The sequence below is a fragment of the Bos mutus genome, chromosome 7 (genome assembly GCF_027580195.1).
Source record: "Bos mutus isolate GX-2022 chromosome 7, NWIPB_WYAK_1.1, whole genome shotgun sequence".
Taxonomy (NCBI): domain Eukaryota; kingdom Metazoa; phylum Chordata; class Mammalia; order Artiodactyla; family Bovidae; genus Bos; species Bos mutus.
Window position 1 is genome coordinate 26,126,732 of NC_091623.1, and position 20,794 is coordinate 26,147,525.

The 20,794-nt window shown below is 39.2% G+C and overlaps 1 protein-coding gene and 1 pseudogene across 1 annotated transcript in view; one reads left to right on the forward strand and one right to left on the reverse strand.

Moving 5' to 3' along the window:
• ARSK (arylsulfatase family member K) overlaps nt 1–20,794 on the forward strand; it is a 60,065-nt gene that overhangs the window by 32,569 nt on the left and 6,702 nt on the right. The window contains exons 4-6 of the mRNA XM_005899304.3: nt 3,834–4,116; nt 9,804–9,975; nt 13,451–13,675. Coding sequence (XP_005899366.2) covers nt 3,834–4,116; nt 9,804–9,975; nt 13,451–13,675 — 680 coding nt within the window. The remainder of the gene's footprint in view (nt 1–3,833; nt 4,117–9,803; nt 9,976–13,450; nt 13,676–20,794) is intronic.
• On the reverse strand, nt 7,435–9,541 carry LOC138988461 (RNA N(6)-adenosine-methyltransferase METTL16-like; annotated as a pseudogene).

Here is a 20,794-nt window from a genome sequence, read left to right on the forward strand (position 1 = left end):
GATGGTCAACACCAAAATCAGATTGATTATAGTCTTTGCATCCAAAGATGAAGAAGCTCTATACAGTCAGCAAAAACAAGACCAGGAGCTGACTGTGGCCTAGATCATGAACTCCTTATTGCCAAATTCAGACTTAAATTGAAGAAAGCAGGGAAAACCATTAGACCATTCAGGAATGACCTAAATCAAATCCCTTATGATTATACAATGGAAGTGAGAAATAGATTCAAGGGATTAGATCTGATAGACAGACTGCCTGAAGAACTATGAATGGAGGTTTGTGACATTGTATAGGAGGCAGTGACCAAGACCATCCTCAAGAAAAAGAAATGCAGAAAAGCAGGATGGTTGTCTGAGGAGGCCTTACAAATAACTGAGGAAAGAAGAGAAGCTAAAGGCAAAGGAGAAAAGGAAAGATATATCCATTTGAATGCAGAGTTCCGAAGAATAGCAAGGAGAGATAAGAAAGTCTTCCTCAGTAATCAGTGCAAAGAAATAGAGGAAAACAATAGAATGGGAAAGACTAGAGATCTCTTCAAGAAAATCAGAGATACCAAGGGAACATTTCATGCAAAGATGGACACAATAAAGGACAGAAATGGTATGGACCTAACAGAAGCAGAAGATGTTAAGAAGAGGTGGCAAGAATACACAGAAGAACTGTACAAAAAAAGATCTTACCAGATAACCACGATGGTGTGATCACTCACCTAGAGCCAGATATCCTGGAATGTAAAGTCAAGTGGGCCTTAGGAAGAATCACTACTAACAAAGCTAGTGGAGGTGATGGAATTCCAGTTGAGCTATTTCCAATCCTAAATGATGATGCTGTGAAGAGCTGCACTCTATATGCCAGCAAATCTGGAAAACTCCGCAGTGGCCACAGGACTGGAAAAGATCAGTTTTCATTCCAATCCCAAAGAAAGGCAATGCCAAAGAATGCTCAAACTACTGCACAATTGCACTCAGTTCACACGCTAGTAAAGTAATGCTCAAAATTCTCCAAATGATGCTTCAACAGTACGTGAACCATGAAATTCCAGATGTTCAAGCTGGATTTAGAAAAGGCAGAGGAACCAGAGATCAAATTACCTACATCTGCTGGATCATCAAAACAGCAAGAAAATTCCAGAGAAATATCTACATCTGTTTTATTGACTATACCAAAGCCTTTGACTGTGTGGATCACAATTAACTGTGGAAAATCCTGAAAGAGATGGGAATACCAGACCACCTGACTTGCCTCCTGAGAAATCTGTATGCAGGTCAAGAAGCAACAGTTAGAACTGGACATGGAACAACAGACTAGTTCCAAATAGGAAAAGGAGTATGTCAAGGCTGTATATTGTCACCCTGCTTATTTAACTTATATGCAGAGTACATCATGCGAAACGCGAGGCTGGATGAAGCTCAAGCTGGAATCAAGATTGTTGGTATAAATATCAATTACCTCAGATATGCAGATGACACCACCCTAAGCAGAAAGTGAAGAAGAACTAAAGAGCCTCTTTATTAAAGTGAAACAGGAGAGTGAAAAACTTGACTTAAAACTCAACATTCAAAAAACTAAGATCATGGCATCTGGTCCCATCACTTCATGGCAAATTGATGGGAAAACAAACAATGGAAACAGTGAGAGACTTTATTTTTTGGGCTCCAAAATCACTGCAGATGGTGACAGCAGCCATGAAATAAAATGATGTTTGCTCCTTGGAAGAAAAGCTTTGAAAAAAAGCAGAGACATTACTTTGCCAACAAAGGTCCATGTAGTCAAAGCTATAGTTTTTCCAGTGGTCATGTATGGATCTGAGAGTTGGACCATAAAGAAAGTTGAGCACCGAAGAATTGATGGTTTTGAACTGTGGTGTTGGAGAAGACTCTTGAGAGTCACTTGGATTGCAAAGAAATCCAACCAGTCAATCCTAAAGGAAATCAGTCCTAAATATTCATTGGAAGGACTGATGCTGAAGCTGAAGCTCCAATACTTTGACCAACTGATTCAAAGAACTGACTCATTGGAAAAGACTCTGATGCTGGGAAAGATAGAGGGCAGGAGGAGAAGGGGATGACAGAAGATGAGATGGTTGGATGGCATCACTGACTTGATGGACATGAGTTTGCACAAGCTCCAGGAGCTGGTGATGGACAGGGAAGCCAAGCGTGATGCAGTCCATGGGGTCGCAAAGAGTTGGACACGACTGAGTGACTGAACTGAGGTAAGTGCTCTTTGGAAGAAAAGCTATGACCAACCTAGATAGCATATTAAAAAATAGAAACATTACTTTGCCAACAAAGGTCCATCTAGTCAAGCTATGGTTTTTCTAGTAGTCATGTATGGAATTGAGAGTTGGACTATAAAGAAAGCTGAGTGCTAAAGAATTGATGCTTTTGAACTGTGGTGTTGGAGAAGACTCTTGAGAGTCCCTTGGACTGCAAGGAGATCCAACCAGTCCATTCTAAAAGAGATCAGTCCTGCGTGTTCATTGGAAGAACTGATTCTGAAGTTGAAACTTTAATGCTTTGGCCACATGATGTGAAGAACCGACTCATTGGAAAAGACCCTGATGCTGGGAAGGATTGAAAGCAGGAGGAGAAGGGGATGACAGAGGATGAGATGATTGGATGGTATCACCGACTGGATGGACAAGAGTTTAAGTAAACTCCAGGAATTGGTGACAGACAGGGAAGCCTGGCGTGCTGCAATCCATGGGGTCCCAAAGAGTCAGACACGACTGAGTGACTGAACTGAACTCAAACAGTTATGCCAACTAAAAATCTATATTGATTGAGAAAAAGTAGTAGTACTACTACTTACTTATCAAGTGATAAGATAAAATGTTTGAAGAAATTTAATTGATCGTATCATTTAGCTTTTGAACTACCAGGTAAAGAAAACATATCTAGTTGATCATGGACAGGAAATCTGCATGACATTTTGGCTTAGTTAGCTTTGTTGTTGTTTAGTCACTAAGTCATGTCCGACACTTTGCGACCCCATGGACTGTAGCCCCCCAGCTCCTCTGTCCATGGGATTCTCCAGGCAAGAATACTGGAGTGGGCTGCCATTAGTCATATTCAAAATTGTTCTCATAGTAAGAAAAGGTAGGGCTGGAAACAATGTAGAACATGAGAGTTGAGAAACACATAAGGTACCCGTGGGAGGTAAGAATTTTATAAATATAAGGATTTGGTGATAGGAGGAAATTATAGTAGCTTTGGTCAGAAATACTACTTTTCTTATTCTAACAAGAAAAAAATGTTAAAATTCAGAAGCAATACTAGGAGTTTGAAGTATTTTGTTATTTTACTAAATATTATGTTAAGAGAAAAAGTAACTTTCATAAATAATCTCTCTTAATTTTGAAGAACATATAAGGTAATATTTGATTCTTGTTATTTTTTTCTTGGTTTTTGAATTTGCAGTGCTCAGCATCTTTCTTAATGAGACCTCATACAATCAGTCCAAACATTTACATGACCAAGTCTAAAAATTCTTTTCCATATTGCTCTCTTATATTTATGCTTGCTGCTGCTGCTGCTAAGTCGCTTCAGTCGTGTCCGACTCTGTGCGACCCCAGAGACGGCAGCCCACCAGGCTCCCCCGTCCCTGGGATTCTCCAGGCAAGAACACTGGAGTGGGTTGCCATTTCCTTCTCCAGTGCATGAGAGTGAAAAGTGAAAGTGAAGTCACTCAGTCGTGTCTGACTCTTCACAACCCCATGGACTGCAGCCTACCAGGCTCCTCCGTCCATGGGATTTTCCAGGCAAGAGTACTTAGTTTTAAAAACTTTTCAAACACCTTACAATGTATCTGTCCTCTTTTGGCCCCTCAGCAATCGTGTGGAAGCCTGGACAAGAGATGTTGCTTTCTTACTCAGACAGGAAGGCAGGCCTATGGCTAATCTTGCCCCTAAAAAGACTAAAGTAAGAGTGATGGAAGTGGACTGGAAGAATACAGACAGAGCGGTAAAGTGGTTACGAAAGGAGGCAAGTAATTCCACTCAACCATTTGTTCTGTACTTGGGATTAAATTTACCACACCCGTATCCTTCACCATCTTCAGGAGAAAATTTTGGATCTTCAACTTTTCACACATCTCGTTATTGGCTTAAAAAGGTAGGTGTATACTGCGTGTCCTCAAAAGTATAAGCTAACGTTTTATCTATATGTTATTGTTACTTGCCCACTGTTTCTTTTATTATCATTTTACAGAAAATTTTGAAAACTGTATAATCACCTTAAATCTAACTTGACAAAAACTAAAGGGACCATTTTACAAAAATGTGATGTGTTAAAACTCAGAAACTGCTTCTGAGTTGAACACATTGAATATAATACGTCTGTTATATGCATTGCACGTATATGTTTAAAAGACCTTCTCTAGGAAGTCCAGGCAGTCTTCGCTTTGCACAGCTAAGGAGAGTAATAATGACTGTGCAAGCTGAAACTGTACAAAGAGCTCTTAATAGTCATTTGGGAAAACGACCATTTTTCTAGGACACTAAAAAACATTTAGTCAAAACATTTAAAACTCTTCTTTTGGATTATAAATGTATAGGGAAATGACAACATAGTAAAACTGATGTTTATTTAATGCACTGCAATTGAAAACACTGGAAACATTAAGAATTAAAATGTTTTTGTTTTTGTAAAAAAATCCAAATCAAGAGTAGTTTGAACAGTGCTTGCCTTCGCATTGTGTAACTTAATATATAGAGCAAGATCTTCTCTGTGTCTCGGGAATTTGTCATATTTCTTTCTAAATCTGGGTCACCCTCCAACATTTGACCCTTGTACTTTCATATTTCGGAGAGCTCCTTTAATGTGAAGATTTCTGCTAGTGTCACTTCCTCAAGGTCATGTTCATCCTTTTCTCCATAAACACCTTCCTCATTGATGTCAATGTTTTCACTGAATTCCTCTGGCTGTGTATCTTGAGTGCACTGAATGGTGGCAAGGCCAGCATTTCCAGCTATTTTGTCTATAACTCCAGTTAATGTTTGATTAGAATTTCACTTCCAGTGTTATTGCTTATCTCTTTACTATATATTCATCTTTGTTGACCAATTTCCTCTTTTGATTATCCATTTTAATGTCACATGGATGTATCAGTGGGAGATGAGGAAGCAGACCACCTACATACTTTGCAGTCTGTTTATGTACGGAATAAAAGATGTGCAGTAACCAGTCACTGACAAATGCAGAAAGAAATGACATGATTAATCACTGATACACAGATGTAATCTACATCGTGATTTGTAGACTAAAGAACTAGCAGGATATGAATGTGAAAGTTTCTTCTTTATGAGGCAACTCACAGTCAATACACCTTGGTAATGATGCTGCTGCTGCTGCTGCTGCAGTTGTGTCCAACTCTTAGCAACCCCATGGACTGCAGCCTACCAGGCTCCTCTGTCCATGGGATTTGCCAGGCAAGAGCACTGGAGTGGGGTGCCATTGCCTTCTCCATGGTAATGATGACAAATTGATATTATAATAGAGTAGTCAAATCAGAGTCAGGCATACAAACTGGAGTCAAGCAGCCACTGAGGATCTGGTCTCAGACATGTCTCTGCACCACTGAAAACTTGAACTGTCTTTGAACTGTGGAGAAGGAAATGGCAACCCACTCCAGTGTTCTTGTCTGGAGAATCCCAGGGACGGGGGAGCCTGATGGGCTGCCGTTTATGGGGTCACACAGAGTCGGACACGACTGAAGCGATTTAGCAGCAGCAGCAGCAGCAGCAGCAGACCAGCTGTATTCAGAACAACACGGGCCAGCTGCAGCCTTCTGCTCCCAAGGTCTCCGCTTGTAACTATGCAGTCATTTCAAACCCCAAACAACCTAAGCATCCTTACTGCTCACCAAATCCAATTACAATTCTTGATAAACAACTCATGGAACTGACCGTGGCCTTGCAGCTTTTTGCCTTTATAAGCCTCTCCCATTTTGTAATCCTGTGAAACTCTGGAAAGTGCAAACCCCAAATAAACACATTTTTATTTCAATCAGGTCTCCATTTCTGAAATTTTGGTTCACAGTAGCTGAAATTTGAACCTTGCTATAGGGGAACTGATATTATTAATATTTAAACTGTGGTAACTAATATATGTGCATACCTGAGTTATGCAAAGTGAGGACTGCCTGTGTTTTGAAATGTGTCACCTTAAATCAAATTTAAGTTACTTTAAAACCTCTATCCAGAAACTATGTTTTAAAGGAAATAATGTCAAAGTTTGTGTCTTAAAAAGTTCCAGCTGGCTCTATGTTGAAAAACTTGTCAGGAGTCAGTACTAGCCTAATGAAATGAGTCAAATAGTTTTTAAGTAAACAGTTAAGTATATATTTGAATTTTTTAAAGCTATCTGACTGGAAGATATATATGACTTAAGTCTGGTCTTAATGATTTTTCACCCAAACTGTAAGCATTTACATATATTAAAAAGTTGTATTTGTTCTTAACCAATATTTGGCTATCTCACTGGATATTGGCATTTTTACTAGTGAACTACTGGAAAAAAGAGTTTGGATTCTTAGGTTATTGATTCTGAAGTTTTGAATTGATCACACAACTATAGCAAAGTGATTGACGCTTATTATGGATTAGAATACTGTCTAATATAGCTCATGTTTTTCACTGATACATATAATTTTTTTTAACTGCTACAAAATTACTTTAAACAGGTCAGAGGTAGGGGTATGGCTTCATTCTGCTGTATCTCAATCACATCTGGCAGTTTTGCTTACCTAATTCTGTTTCTGAAATAAGCAACGTCAAAACAGACAAGAGTCAGGAATGTGCCGATGTCTCCAACGTTTCCAGGCGCTCCCTGATACCAGCCCTTCTTCCTGGCATCACTGAGTTTTCTCTCCCTGATTTTCCCACCATTAGGTGGGCCAGTTCCTTTCTCTGAATTGATACAGGGGTCATCAATCATATGTACCCAAAGTCTTCAGTCTTAAGAATGATTTTAGAAGAGGGTACAGGGCTGTTCACCCTGACACCACCTCCATGGGGGGCAGGAGTGAGAAAGTCACCCCTCCTCAGGAAGCAAGCAAGGCTGACATAGAGGGCATGATGCTCTGTAAGTTCTGATCAGAATCAGACTACAAAAATTATCCTTCTGGTCTCAGAAAACCAGTCTGAAGTCAAGGTGATCAGCTTAAGTCAGGTTTAAATCCCTTATGAGTTTACCAATGGCTTTTTGTTGATGCTGATAAACACAATTCTTCCACTGAACTGCCATACTACAATGCCCTGTAATTTAAAAAATAGAAGAGGGATATTTAAAAATGGACTAATTTGTTTTTTTAAGATAATTCCACATAATGCTACCAGTGAGCTAATGATGGAATTCAGCTTGCCACCCCACAGGCCACACTCCAAAGCAAGCTGCCTTATAGAACTTTCCAACTGTGCAAAACTTTTGGAGTTAACTAGCAACAAGCCTGAAAATTTGATTACGTATATAAGTACAAAGCTGGTTCATCAAATCCCTGTTCTGGCCCTGGACCCAATGCATTTCAACTAAGGCATCATCTACCTCCTCCTTAACGTTTGTCAGACACTTGAATAGGTAATGTCCAGCCATTCCTTGGAGATGGTTCTCCTTTTCAGACCCTGGGTTGCTGAACTGCTCAGAAGCCTTGTGGTTCTGGGCTCCATTGCTAGAGCCTTTACGCCTTTCCAGAACCTCGGTCTCTCCCTTTTCCTCACTCCTTTCACCCTCCATGGGTTCTGGGTTTTCCTCCAGGGAGAGTCTGCCGCGGCCCTCCACAGTGGTAGTCTCACCTCCCGTGGAACAAGCTCTCCCAGCGCACTCTCCTGGGGGCCCCGAGTCACATGTTGGCTACTGCTGGACTTTTTGAAGGGGGACTTTTTCTCTTCCAAGGCTTCAGTGATGTTCTTGGGAGCAGGGGGAACCTCTCAGTCGTCTTACTCAGTCTCTTTTCTTCCTCCTTTAGTGAATCCAGAAGTTATCTCTATGGCTGTTAGAAGAAAAGGGCTAACTTCCTCCTTTTCACGGGGAACTCATTTATTCTAGACCTTCAGATCGGTGAGAAGTTTTTTTTCAATCCATGTCATCACACCACTATGCCTTCCACTGTCTCAGAGCCCAGAGATGATGCTTGAGGGCTAGTTCTTTCATCACAGACTCCAGTACAACGAACGTAATGGGCTTCCTTGGCTTCTCTTATGTTCTTTGCTTACTTGGTGGTGATGGTACTGTTACATCATCATAAAAACTCCAAGCCAAAGCCCATCTCATTGTCTGACCTTGGCAGACAATGACCTTGGCAGAGTAAGTGACTTTAGGAACCCCTTATATGCAAAATTCTTCCTTCAGAGGAGCCAGGCAGCATTTCTTTCTCAGCATACAGTTATACCACCTTAATCTTTCTTTAAGTTGTAAACTGTCATGGATGATCCTTCTAACAAACTCTAATTCACCTCCTTCTGCCACGATCTCTGTGATACCTCCTGTATTTACAGAACTTGGTAGGGGTCTTCAAGGATTCCAGGCGTTTACTCCCTGAGAATAGACACAACCAAGGGCCAGGTCAGAGCCAAGGGGAACCTGGAAAAAACAGTCTCAGCCTTGATACTATGATGAACTCCTTGATCAAACTGTTCCTGAAGTCCATGCTATTGCTGGATTTCTCAAATACATAAACCAGTAAACTTTCTTGTGAAGTCAATCTGGAATTGGATTTTCAGGTGCTTGATACCAGAAGCACACTAACTGATACAACTTCCAAAATAAAAGCTGCTCTTATTTTTGCAAACAAGGAAAACTTAAATATTCAACTACTTTAAAGGAGAAGATATTTTACCTTGGCTTCCAACTGACTGGCAAAAAAGAGAGGGTTGCACATGCAAAAGTCACAGATTATCTCAGATTCTTCCTTAAGAGCATCCATCAGGAGTGTCTTCTGTGGTACTTTTACCACCTTTATAAAATCAGATAAGTTATTCCATTCCACATTCTTCTTTGCATACTTGATATCGCATATCATCTACTTCTGTTGCATGAAATACCAGCCATTTAAAGTTGTTCCAAGTAAAGGATAGATGCAGGATGTCCCAGTACAGATGTCAGTTCCTCTTCAGAGAGTACTTTTGTAGAGTTCTGATGACCGACCAGATCCTCTACCCAGTGAATATACTTGAGTCTCAAGGAAACTGAAGGAATTATTCTCTCCAGCAGAATATCAGTAGAAAGTCCAAAATCTTCCCTTAGGAGAGTACAAGTCAGAGCTCTCACTGCTTTAGGGTCTTTAAAGTTAAGACTCACTCTTCCATAAAGATTTATCTGAATGTACTGCTTAAAATCCGGATATTTGGTGCCCGATATGCAAAGTCAGGAGGTTTGTCTTTGTATCTATTTCTTGCATACATGGATTTACTCAGAGCTACCTCTGAGGTCAAAGTTCCTGCCAGACGACTAGTCTATGGGGTTCTACAACTGCCGGGTCTTAAGCCACCTGCACTGGGAAGACTCTAGAAACGCAGATGTTGCGCTCCCAGCGTGCCGCCATCTTGGGCCTCCATTCAGCCTCCACACGTATAATCCTTAAAATAATTTCACAGCTGTCTTACCATGTATACAAATTGATGTACTGATATTTGTTGTTAGTGGGAATATTAAAAATCTGTTCCTAATTTAGGCATTTGATTTGCTGTTTTCTTTACATAATTCATAACCATTCTTTTCTGCTAACCTAATTAAAGAAACGTCTGGTGTAGCTTACATTCTAGTTGGAAGGAAGGATTATTACAACTTGTTTTCTCCCCCTTTAGGTGTCGTATGATGCCATCAAAATCCCAAAGTGGTCACCTCTGTCAGAAATGCACCCGGTAGATTATTACTCTTCATATACCAAAAACTGCACCGGGAAGTTTACAGAAAAGGAAATTAAGAATATTAGAGCATTTTATTATGCTATGTGTGCTGAGACAGATGCTATGCTTGGTAAGTAGTACAATTAAAATGCAATTAGATGAGGAAAAAGTATAATATTTTCCCAACAAACTGTGATCATGCTGGTTAGTGACCTGTATGAATATCCTCAGATAATTTCTTACAACAGTTGCTGAGATACTTCAGACTTAGAAAGATTCCTGATACCTATAAAAATTGGGTAATTTGTATTATTAATAGAATAAAAGTCTTTTCTATTTTAATTATTCATAAATTCACAGATGCTTAGATTTGTTCATATATTTTTAAAAGATCATAAAAAATTATAATCTGCTGGAAACAAGACATATTCCTGAATTAAGGCAACTTCAGTTCTAGGAGATGAAACAGATTAGACATAGAATCTGGTGAGTTCTCCCAGGCTTGTAATAATTGCAAATCTTGTGAGTTCTCCCAGACTTGTAATAATTGCAAAATACATCCATTCTTCCTTGGCCAGTGAGAGCAAGACTTAAACTGAAATCCGTTTCCCCGTGTACATTATGGTCCAGAATTATATTCAATTTCCTTCCCTAACTCAGCTCAAAACCAAACCTGCCTCCATGAGATAACCATCAAGATAATGTTTTACTTGTCCACTTATAGACTTATGGCAATTTCCCATTCAGATGTGGAAAAACCCTGGTTTAAAATATCTCCATTTTAGGACAAATTATTTTTATAAAACCATATCATTTATTTTGCTGCACTTTGGAGTGGAGAATTATAATTAGTGAAGTGTGGGTAGCACTTCTTCTGAACAAAGTAAACCTTGGGAATGAACAAATAAATGGCTATTTCTTAAAAAGCAAAAATAGAAAGTATAAAAAAGAAAGCCAAAAAGCCCTATAGATAAACTATAATAAAGCAAGTATAATATGTTTTAAAAGTCCTAAGAACTTTCCAAGTACTCAATCTTAAATACAAATAAGATTTTAAATGAATTTCTTCAATCATAAATCCATACAGTTACTGAAATGTACTTTAATATTTTCTATTATTAATGAATATTCACTCATTTGCACACTGGAAATCACTTTTGAAAGTTTGCAGCTATCCATTCATCCAGATCAACAAAAATGAAATATTATATGTACATAAAATATTGCTGCAGGCAGTGTGGGAATACCTCTTTAAGTCTCTTAAGAGAAAAAAGATGCAACAGTTCACTTCATGTTACAAAATTCATGGACTATATTGTGTCTCTTTGTTACACCTATACTAGTCTGGTCCCTGAATAGTATTCATTACCATTCACATTGCGCTTCCCAGGTGGCACTAGTGGCAAAGAACACGCCTGCCAATGCAGGAGACACAAGAGACATGGGTTCAGTCCCTGGGTTGGGAGGATCTCCTGGAGGAGGGCATGGCAACCCATTCCAGTACTCTTGCCTGGAGAATTCCATGGACAGAGGCGCCTGGCGGGCTGCAGTCCATGGGGTTGCAAAGAGTTGGACACAACTGAAGTGACTTAGCATGTACTGTTCACATTACTTTGGGCACTGGTAGTACTAAGCTGAATATTATTAAGAAATTAAAAGCACTCTAACCTCTTACCCCACCTCAGGCTTTTATATTTGCTGCTCCTTCTGCCTGGGATTGGAGAAGGAAATGGCAACCTACTTTAGTATTCTTGCCTGGAAAATTCCATGGACAGAGGAGCCTGGTGGGCTATAATCCATGAGGTTGCAGAGTCGGCCATGACTGAGCATCTGAGCACTGCCTGGGATGCCCTTCCCTTTGCTTTTTTACATGGCTGGCTTTTTTTTTTTTTTTTTTTGGCCCCACAAAACTGTTGGCAGGATCTTAGTTTCCTGACCAGAGACTGAACCCAGGCCCCTGGCAGTGGAAGTGTGGAGTCCTAAGGACTGGATCACCAGGGAGTTCCTTAAGTATTCTCAATTTTTAGCTGTCAGCCCAGATATTACCTTCTCTGGGCTATCCTATCTTCCCAGCCACTCTAAATTAGTATAACAGCTCCATCATCTTACTTACTCTATCCCATATCATCTTGTTTGTTTACATCATAATCTTTAATGATTTTGTCTACTCACTTCTTTACTGTCCATTTCCCTTGAAGAATGTGGACTTCATGAGGGGAGAGACATTCCTTCTCATTCATCATTGCATCCGAGGTGCCCAGTTTTGCATCCATGGTGCCTGGCACATAGGTAAAAAGGCAGTAAACATTTATGGAATGAGTATAAACATCAGCAGTTATAACATGGTGGTGTAACTACAGCAGTATACAAGTTATAGGGTCCTGGGGACAGAGGACTTCATTCTACCTGGAGGAACAGGGAATGCTTCACCAGGGAGGTGATGCTTGAGCTGAGTCATAAAGGAAGAATGGGGATTTGCCATGTAGCGTGGACGAAAGGGCATCCAACACGGAAGGCAGAGAGTGTATACAAAGGCAAGGAAGTACAAGCTGATTATTATTCATTCAGGGAGTTGTCAGTCATTCAGGATTGTGAAAAGTAAAGGCTTAAGGGGCAGCTAGCTGAAGGTGCTAAACTTATACAAGAGTGAGACAGTGGGAAGCTACGGAAAAGTTTTAAGCTGGCATGACATGATCAGATATTTTAGAAAGATTATTATGAAGGGGAAAAAGGAGTGGAGGCAAGCAAACCAATTAGGAAGCAAGTACAGTTGTCCAGTTGAAAGATTCTGATGGTCTGCACCCCATAAATAACTCCTCAGAGACTGGGTCTCAGATCCAACTGGACCTCAGAATTGCCTATGGTTTTTTTTTTTTTTTTTTGTTTTTAAATAATACAGACCCCTGCAGGCCAGATTCAGGAGCTGCCAAAATAGAAATGATGCTTCTCTCTAGACTTGTGTCTTACTGTGTTCTCTTAATTAAAATGAGGAAGTTTCATGTCCCTTAGAGACAGGACTGGTCAGAGGAATTTTAGTGTCCAAGAGTTGCCAAATCACATTCATATATCGTCTGTACTTCTTCCAGCCTTTTTTTTAAAGGTGGGATTTCTGTAAGACTCAGCCGGCTTCATGGGCATGATCTAGTAATGGGGAATTTGAGAGAAAGGGTATCAGGAGGAGGAGTTCTGACCCCTTTTATCTCCTCCCATTGGGCAGCAGTTGTGGGTGGATGGTGACACCAATCCTTTCCTGAGACATGCACAGTGCAGATACCCACTCATGCCTTTCTTTTCTCATTCAAGTCCCTGGAGGTAATGTTTTCCCCTACTCCCTGACAGAAACACAGAAAGCAAGCCAGGATGACCTCCAAATAAAGGAACTTATCCTTAGGTACTGCATTTTCTCCTTGCTCTCTCTAGTCCATTCACTGAGAAGCAGATACATGAAATCTGGCATAAGTTATTTATTGAAAAACAGTAGATAACATTCAGATGTTAAAAAACATCCTGACAAATTCTTAGAGGGTAGAATCATTATGAGCTTATTATGATAGAAAAAAAGTGAGCTAAAAGCTAATTAAGATTTACTTCTATATATATTGCAGGTGAAATCATTTTGGCTCTGCGCCAGTTAGGTCTTCTCCAGAAGACTATCGTCATATACACCTCAGACCATGGGGAGCTGGCCATGGAACACCGACAGTTTTATAAGATGAGTATGTACGAAGCTAGCTCCCATGTCCCACTCTTGATCATGGGGCCGGGAATTCAGGCCAACCTACAAGTATCAAGTGTGGTTTCTCTTGTGGATATTTACCCTACTATGCTCGGTAAGTAATGCCATTCTGTGAATATTTATTTGTAATAATGCTGGGAAATGAATAAACAAGATAGGTTAGGGGCCCCTGCTGACTTGTTCATAACTTTGAGCAACTGATTTAACTGTGAGTCAAATCTGTATCTGAAAAATGAGGATAATATTCCTCAGGTTCCTTTGGCCTTCACTTCCTCTAGTCCTTCTTCCTCCAAAAGATTCACAACCAGGATATGACAATAAAGTAAGCCAATAAGATTTCATTTCTATAACTTTATAGATATGATTTGTGTATCATTTGATTCTCTACCATCCCCTACCTAAAATGTAAGCATTTCCCTTCTGGATTATTCCATCCACTTTGAAACTACTAATTTTCACAATGTTACATGTCCCTTAATGTTGATGCTCTGTGCATATTTCTCCTCAGAACCTTTAGATTGTTCTGTATGACTTATTTTACTAGCTTCTCAATGTCTATAAGCGTAACCATAGGTCTCGAACAGCAACATTTGGATGTGGGTATTGAGCAATTTTTGTTAAACATACTAGAATAAAGCCATCATAAATTTAGAAGAAGTTATATAGAACTGTTAGCTTCTAATTTAGCTGCTAAGTTGCTTCAGTCATGTCCAACTCTGTGTGACCCCATAGACGGCAGCCCACCAGGCTCCCCTGTCCCTAGGATTCTCCAGGCAGGAATATTAGAGTGGGTTGCCATTTCCTTCTCCAATGCATGAAAGCGAAAAGTGAAAGTGAAGTCGTTCAGTCGTGTCCAACTCGTAGCGACTCCATGGACTGCAGCCTACCAGGCTTCTCTGTCCATGGGATTTTCCAGGCAAGAGTACTGGAGTGGGGTGCCATTGCCTTCTCCGATTAGGGGCCCTTAAATTCAGTAACATCAAAAACCCTGGTCTAAGGCACCATCGATTGCAAAAAGTACCATCAATTTATAAATAGATTTTGGTGAAAGAAAAATGTGCATAGCATAAGATATATGTGTTTAATATGTATAAATTAAAATGTGAAACAAACATCTGGAAATTAAATAAGAAAAATCTTATTATCTCCTTTTTTTTTCTGCTACAAAATCTTCATCTTTATTTAATTAAAGACTGTTACGGGGTCTTAAATTTCTTTACTGTGCATTTAAATCAGTGCCGGGAATTCCCTGGTGGTCCAGTGGTTAGGATTCTGCACTCCCTGTCACTGCCAAGGTCCCAGGTTGAATCCTCAGCTGGGGAACTAAAATCCCACAAGCCTCACGATCAAATTAAAAAAAAAAAAAATCAGTGCCCTTCTTTTCTCTTTCACATCACTTGCGTATTTGACCACACTTCTTTGTTGTTCTTTTGCCTGGTGTGTATTTTTAATCTCTTCAGTTTCTTACTCATCATTTTCTGGTTCCCTTTTGTCCCAAAGCAATTATCACACAGTCATATCTTTGCCACTTGCTGGCTCCATCAATTTCCGGGCAATACCTATTACTTTTCCTCACTTCTGTTTTTCATCCAAAAATGTGTGTGTGTGATTATGTATATTTGAAGTGTCTCCCTTATTATCGTCTTTGTAGCTGTATGAAGATGTAGCTATGTGAATGATTCTTTACAGTGGCATTTCCTTAGTTTCCTCCCCTAGTTTTTTCTCATATGGAACTTTCCCCACCCAAATTTGCTGAACTTTTACCCTTGTTCTGCTTTCTTGAGGTACAGTGATCAGAACTGCAAAAGACTGTTAAAGGCTGGGATGATTCTTTCTGTTTTCCCTCAATGTATTTCATAGTGATATTTGGCATTTTGTCTTTTTTGACTTAGCAGCTAAATAGTCCAGTATCTGTAGGAAGCCGTCTGTGATGAGTTCTCATCTCTTTCTAGTCATTCTATCACTTTATGTGTTAGTTAATTAATAGGCACTGTTTAAATCATTTTTATTTGAATATTGTTTTATATTTGCCTATAATGCAAATTTTCTCTACAAGTCTGATACACCATTATCACTACTTGCCAGCCTCATAAAAGTTAAAAATCATCTGCAAACTGGAAGATTTCACAATGTATGTATCTTAACAGTTTATTTAAGAAAATACTAAATAAAGTTGTTTGGAATGAGGGAATTGTCTTTTATCCACCTACGGGGACACCTTCCTATCCCTGCCTATTTTATGTTACATGACAATGAGCATTTCTTTAGCCAAACAAAACATTCCCAGAAACCCCTTTGCATTTCTTCCATACCCTTCTGGAAATTATGATAAGTTCCCTGAAATTGTAGATTTTTTTCTATAATTGGTCAGTTATTACAGTTTTAAAAAAACTCATAGGTCTGCATAGGTTTTTGTTGTTTTTAACTTTGGAGTTTGTTAATAGACTCCTTCTGAGTCACATTCCCAGCAGAATATATTGTATTAACAGCATTTACATCGTGTGTTGATCAGACCTGCCCAACTCAAGTAAGTAAAGCCAAAGATCAGTGTCTCTCCAGTTTTAAACAGAAAATTAACATCTTCAAGGCTTAATGTGTTTCATAACGAATATTTTTATTATGAAAAGGGAAAAAATTACAGTTATAAGGTTGGCGGAGGAGAATGAAGAGAATATCTAGGCATGGAACTTTATATAAAACACTGAAGCATCCTATTAACCAGATGTTAATCAGAGATAAGGTAGAAACAGAAAGATGCAAGGGGGAGCCTTAGGGGACTTCCTAGAGGTCCACTGGTTAAGACTCTGTGCTTCCACTGCAGGGGGTGAAGGTTTGATCCCTGGTCCGGGAATTAAGATCCCACACGTGCCACACATCAAGGCCAAAAAATAAAAAACCAAGAACCTTTGCTGGAGCTGGGAAACAACATGTAACATTATTTATCTAAAATTAACCTTTTTATAAGTGATAAAAGGTTAATATTAATAGAACTCTCACAAGTCTATGAAAAAGAGACATACCCTATAAGCAAATTGACCAGAATATATAAATAAGCAATTCACAATAGAAGACATATAAATGGCCAATATATTTTTAGAGCTTCAAACTCAGTAGTCAGAAAAATATTAAAACAAGAAGACACCATTTTTCTTTCACACATAGAGTTTGCAAAGATTCTTTTAAAAAGCAGAAAAGCTCATATTGGAAATATGCCTTCTCATGTTCTGCTGCTGGGAGTATAAACTGGCACAGATTTCCTGGAGGCAAATGTGGCATTATGTTCCAAATTACTTAGAAATATGCATATATTTTGACCTAGAAGATTCCAATTTTAGGAATTAACCTATTCAGTTCGGCTCAGTTGCTCAGTAGTATCTGACTCTTTGAGACCCCATGAACCACAGCACGCCAGGCCTCCCTGTCCATCACCAACTCCCGGAGTTTACCCAAACTCATGTCCATTGAGTCAGTGATGCCATCCAATTATCTCATCCTCTGTCATCCCCTTCTCCTCCTGCCTTCGATCTTTCCCACCATCAGGGTCTTTTCCAATGAGTCAGTTCTTCACATCAGGTGGCCAATGTATTGGAATTTCAGCTTCAGCATCAGTCCTTCCAATGAATATTCAGGACTGATTTCCTTTAGGATGGACTGGTTGGATCCCCTTGCAGTCCAAGAGACTCTCAAGAGTCTTCTCCAACACCACAGTTCAAAAACATCAATTCTTTGGTGCTCAGCTTTCTTTGTGGTCCAACTCTCACATCCAAACATGACTACTGGAAAAACCATGGCTTTGACTAGACAGACCTTTGTTGGCAAAGTAATGTTTCTGCTTTTTAATATGCTGTCTAGGTTGGTCATAACTTTTCTTCCAAGGAGCAAATGTCTTTTAATTTCATGGCTGCAGTCACCACCTGCAGTGATTTTGGAGCCCAAAAATATAAAGTCTCTTACTGTTTCCACTGTTTCCCCATCCATGTGCCATGAAGTGATGGGACCAGATGCCATGATCTTAGTTTTCTGAATGTTGATTTTTAAGCCAACTTTTTCACTTTCCTCTTTCATTTTCATCAAGAGTCTTTTTAGTTCTTCTTTGCTTTCTGCCGTAAGGGTGGTGTCACCTACGTATCTGAGGTTATTGATATTTCTCCTGGAAACCTTGACTCGAGCTTGTGCTTCATCCAGTCCAGCATTTCTCATGATGTACTCTGCATATAAGTTAAATAAGCAGGGTGACAATATACAGCCTTGACGTACTCCTTTCCTGATTTGGAACCAGACTATTGTTCCATGTCCAAATTAACTTATAGATGCACACAAAGATTTATCTCCATGGATAATATTACATTATATTAAAGAATTAGAAACAGTATGAATATCTAGTAGTGATGAACTGGGTAAAAAATAGTCAATTTTATTTTAAAAAGTGAAATGATAAATGACAATGGCCCCCTTGTATTATTGAAAAGAAAACTGTAGGCTTTTAAAGTATATAAATAATTTTTTGTTTTGGTGTGGTTTGTTGGTTATTGAGATAAAGTATCAACCTAATTTATTGTCCAAATCAGCACATTTTTTTAGAGTAAAAGAATACTATTAACAATTAAACCAGGATTAGCATAAACTGAATCTGTTGCCTTGTTTAAACAGCCTTTCCAGTCAACAAGGCAAAGATAATTCTGATGGTCTGGGTTTAATCTGATGTTTAATTCAGCCTTTTAAAATGAAAGTACTTAGAGTTTAAAGCTACTTTTAGTAGTGATTAATAACTCTAAATTTAGACCTATGAGACAGTGTATTCTATCTAAGCTTAATAAACATACAGATTTTGATAAAGTGTCTATAAAGAGTTTTTAAAGATATTTTGGAAGAGTGATTATTTTCTATGAAATGATGTTTGATGATAAAGTAGGAAGAGTTCTTTTAGTCTAAGTATCGTTGTAGGCCCTATCCCATTGTCATTTTCTAGGACTGGCAGAAAAGTGCCATCTCTCTGAACAGGAATTCTTTATACTGTAATAAAGTTAATATCATTAATTCAGAGATTATGCTTTAAAAAGTACTCCCCAACCTGTGATAAACCATAATGGAAAGGAATATGAAAAAGAATGTGTATATATAGTATTAGAGAATCACTTTGCTATACAGCAGAAATTAACACAACATTGTAAGTCAGCTATACTTCAATAAAATAGTTTTTTAAAATAATTACTCCCCAAAATATTTTCTTCTCAAATAATCTAATATCAGCATCCTTTAGCTCAGTTAGAAATAATATTTTTAAATGAAAATTGTCTTGACATTCTCTTTTAAACTTATTTTCATGTGAATTTTTTTCATTTAATAGTTGGCCTTTTTTTAAATACCTGCCTTCTTTTCACATAAAGGATAAATTCGGGATATGTTTAAACTGTGAAAATGTAATTGTATAGAAATGCAGTTGTGTTTAAAAGAATGCTTCAATACTAATGATTTAAATTGCAAAATCTTCCTTGTTACAGGATCTTAGTGGAGGTTTGGGAGGGTCATTTTACATAGATTATTTTGTTTTTAATTGGCTGAAAAATACTGTAAAGTTGAATAACTACAGTAGATCCAGGCTTGTGGAGCAGTATTGAAGACTCCAGAGATCCTAGAGTCAGACTGCCTAAATTCAAATACCTCCTTCAGCATTTACCAACTGTATACCCTTGAGAAAGAAACTTAACATGTCTGGTCTTCAGTTTTCTTATCAATAAAATGGAAATAACAGTGACTGTTCCATGGCCTAGAACAATGACTGGAAAATGGTAAATGGTTAAATGTGAGATATTATTAACATTAATATTTTTATATTATTTAATATTTTATGTTTTTTAATATTTTTATATTAATGTCACCAAGCTGTGTCTGACTCTTTGTGACCCCATGGGCTGCAGCCCACCAGGCTCCTCTGTCTATGGGATTCTCCAGGTGAGAATACTGGAGTGAGTTTGCCATTTCCTCCTCCAGGGGATCTTCCTGACCCAGGGATCGAACCCACATCTCCTGCATCACCATGCAGTAGTTACCATCTAAACCATGACATGATTCTGTTCAAAATCATTTAGAGTAAAATCCAGAATCTTTGATTAGACCTGTGAGTCCAGCGTGATTTCTTCCTCCCCCAACTCATCTCAAACAACTCTACCGTCACGTCCCCTGCTCCAGCCATGCTGGACGCCTTAGTGTTTGGGGAGCAGATGGGATGAAGCAGCTTCCTGCCTCGGTGTTTACAAGTGCTGTTCCCTGGGTGAATGCCCTTCCTCTCCACTTCCAGAGATCTGCTGGGCTCTCCGCAGCCCTTTCTCCTCATCAGAGAGGCCTCCCCTGACCATCCTGTATAACACGGCGCGCACACACATTCCTGCCATCACTCTCTAGCCCTTGTACCCTGCTTTATTTTTCTTCGTTGCACTGATTACCACCTAGCAGATTTATCTGTCTCCCCACATTAGAATGTAAGCTCTTAGAGTCTGAGAGCTTACCTGTCTTGTCCACTGTTGTTTCCCTACATCTGGAATAGCAACTAGCCTGTTAGATGAATGGGAAAAAAAAAAAAAAATTATATATATATATATATACTTAAATGGATTCTTATCCCAGCTTAACACAAATAAACACAAGAGCATTATTTAAATTTTCTTTAGTCTAACAAGTTTCTTTAGTAAATTAGGCTAAGATTAGACCTGAAATAAGGCATTTCTAAGTATAAAGTTGACTAAGATGCTAAATACAGGAAACTCCCCAGTCATGGGTGTATACCAGTTGGCCCCTGCTTTCCAGCCGTCTCCAAAGCCCTCCTCTCCCTTCCTCTGCCTCCCAGTGGTGCCCGCTGACGGCTGGCACACTGACCAGCCTGACCCAGCCTGTTCCCGGGCCACTTTCTTCTTACAGTGAAAGTGAGGTCACTCAGTCGTGTCCGACTCTTTGTGACCCCATGGACAGTAGCCCCCCAGGCTCCTCCGTCCATGGGATTTTCCAGGCAAGAATCCTGGAGTGGGGTGCCGTTTCCTTCTCCCCTTCTTACAGTAACCCTTACAGGAAGTGGCCTACTGTCTTGCAGCTCAGTTAGTTTCATCTTGGGCCATCCTGTTAGTTTTTAAATTATTATTATTTTTTTAATGATTTAATTAAGTTTGGCCTCACTGGGTCTCCGTTGCTGTGCAGGGCCTTCTCTGGTTGCGGCGAGCAG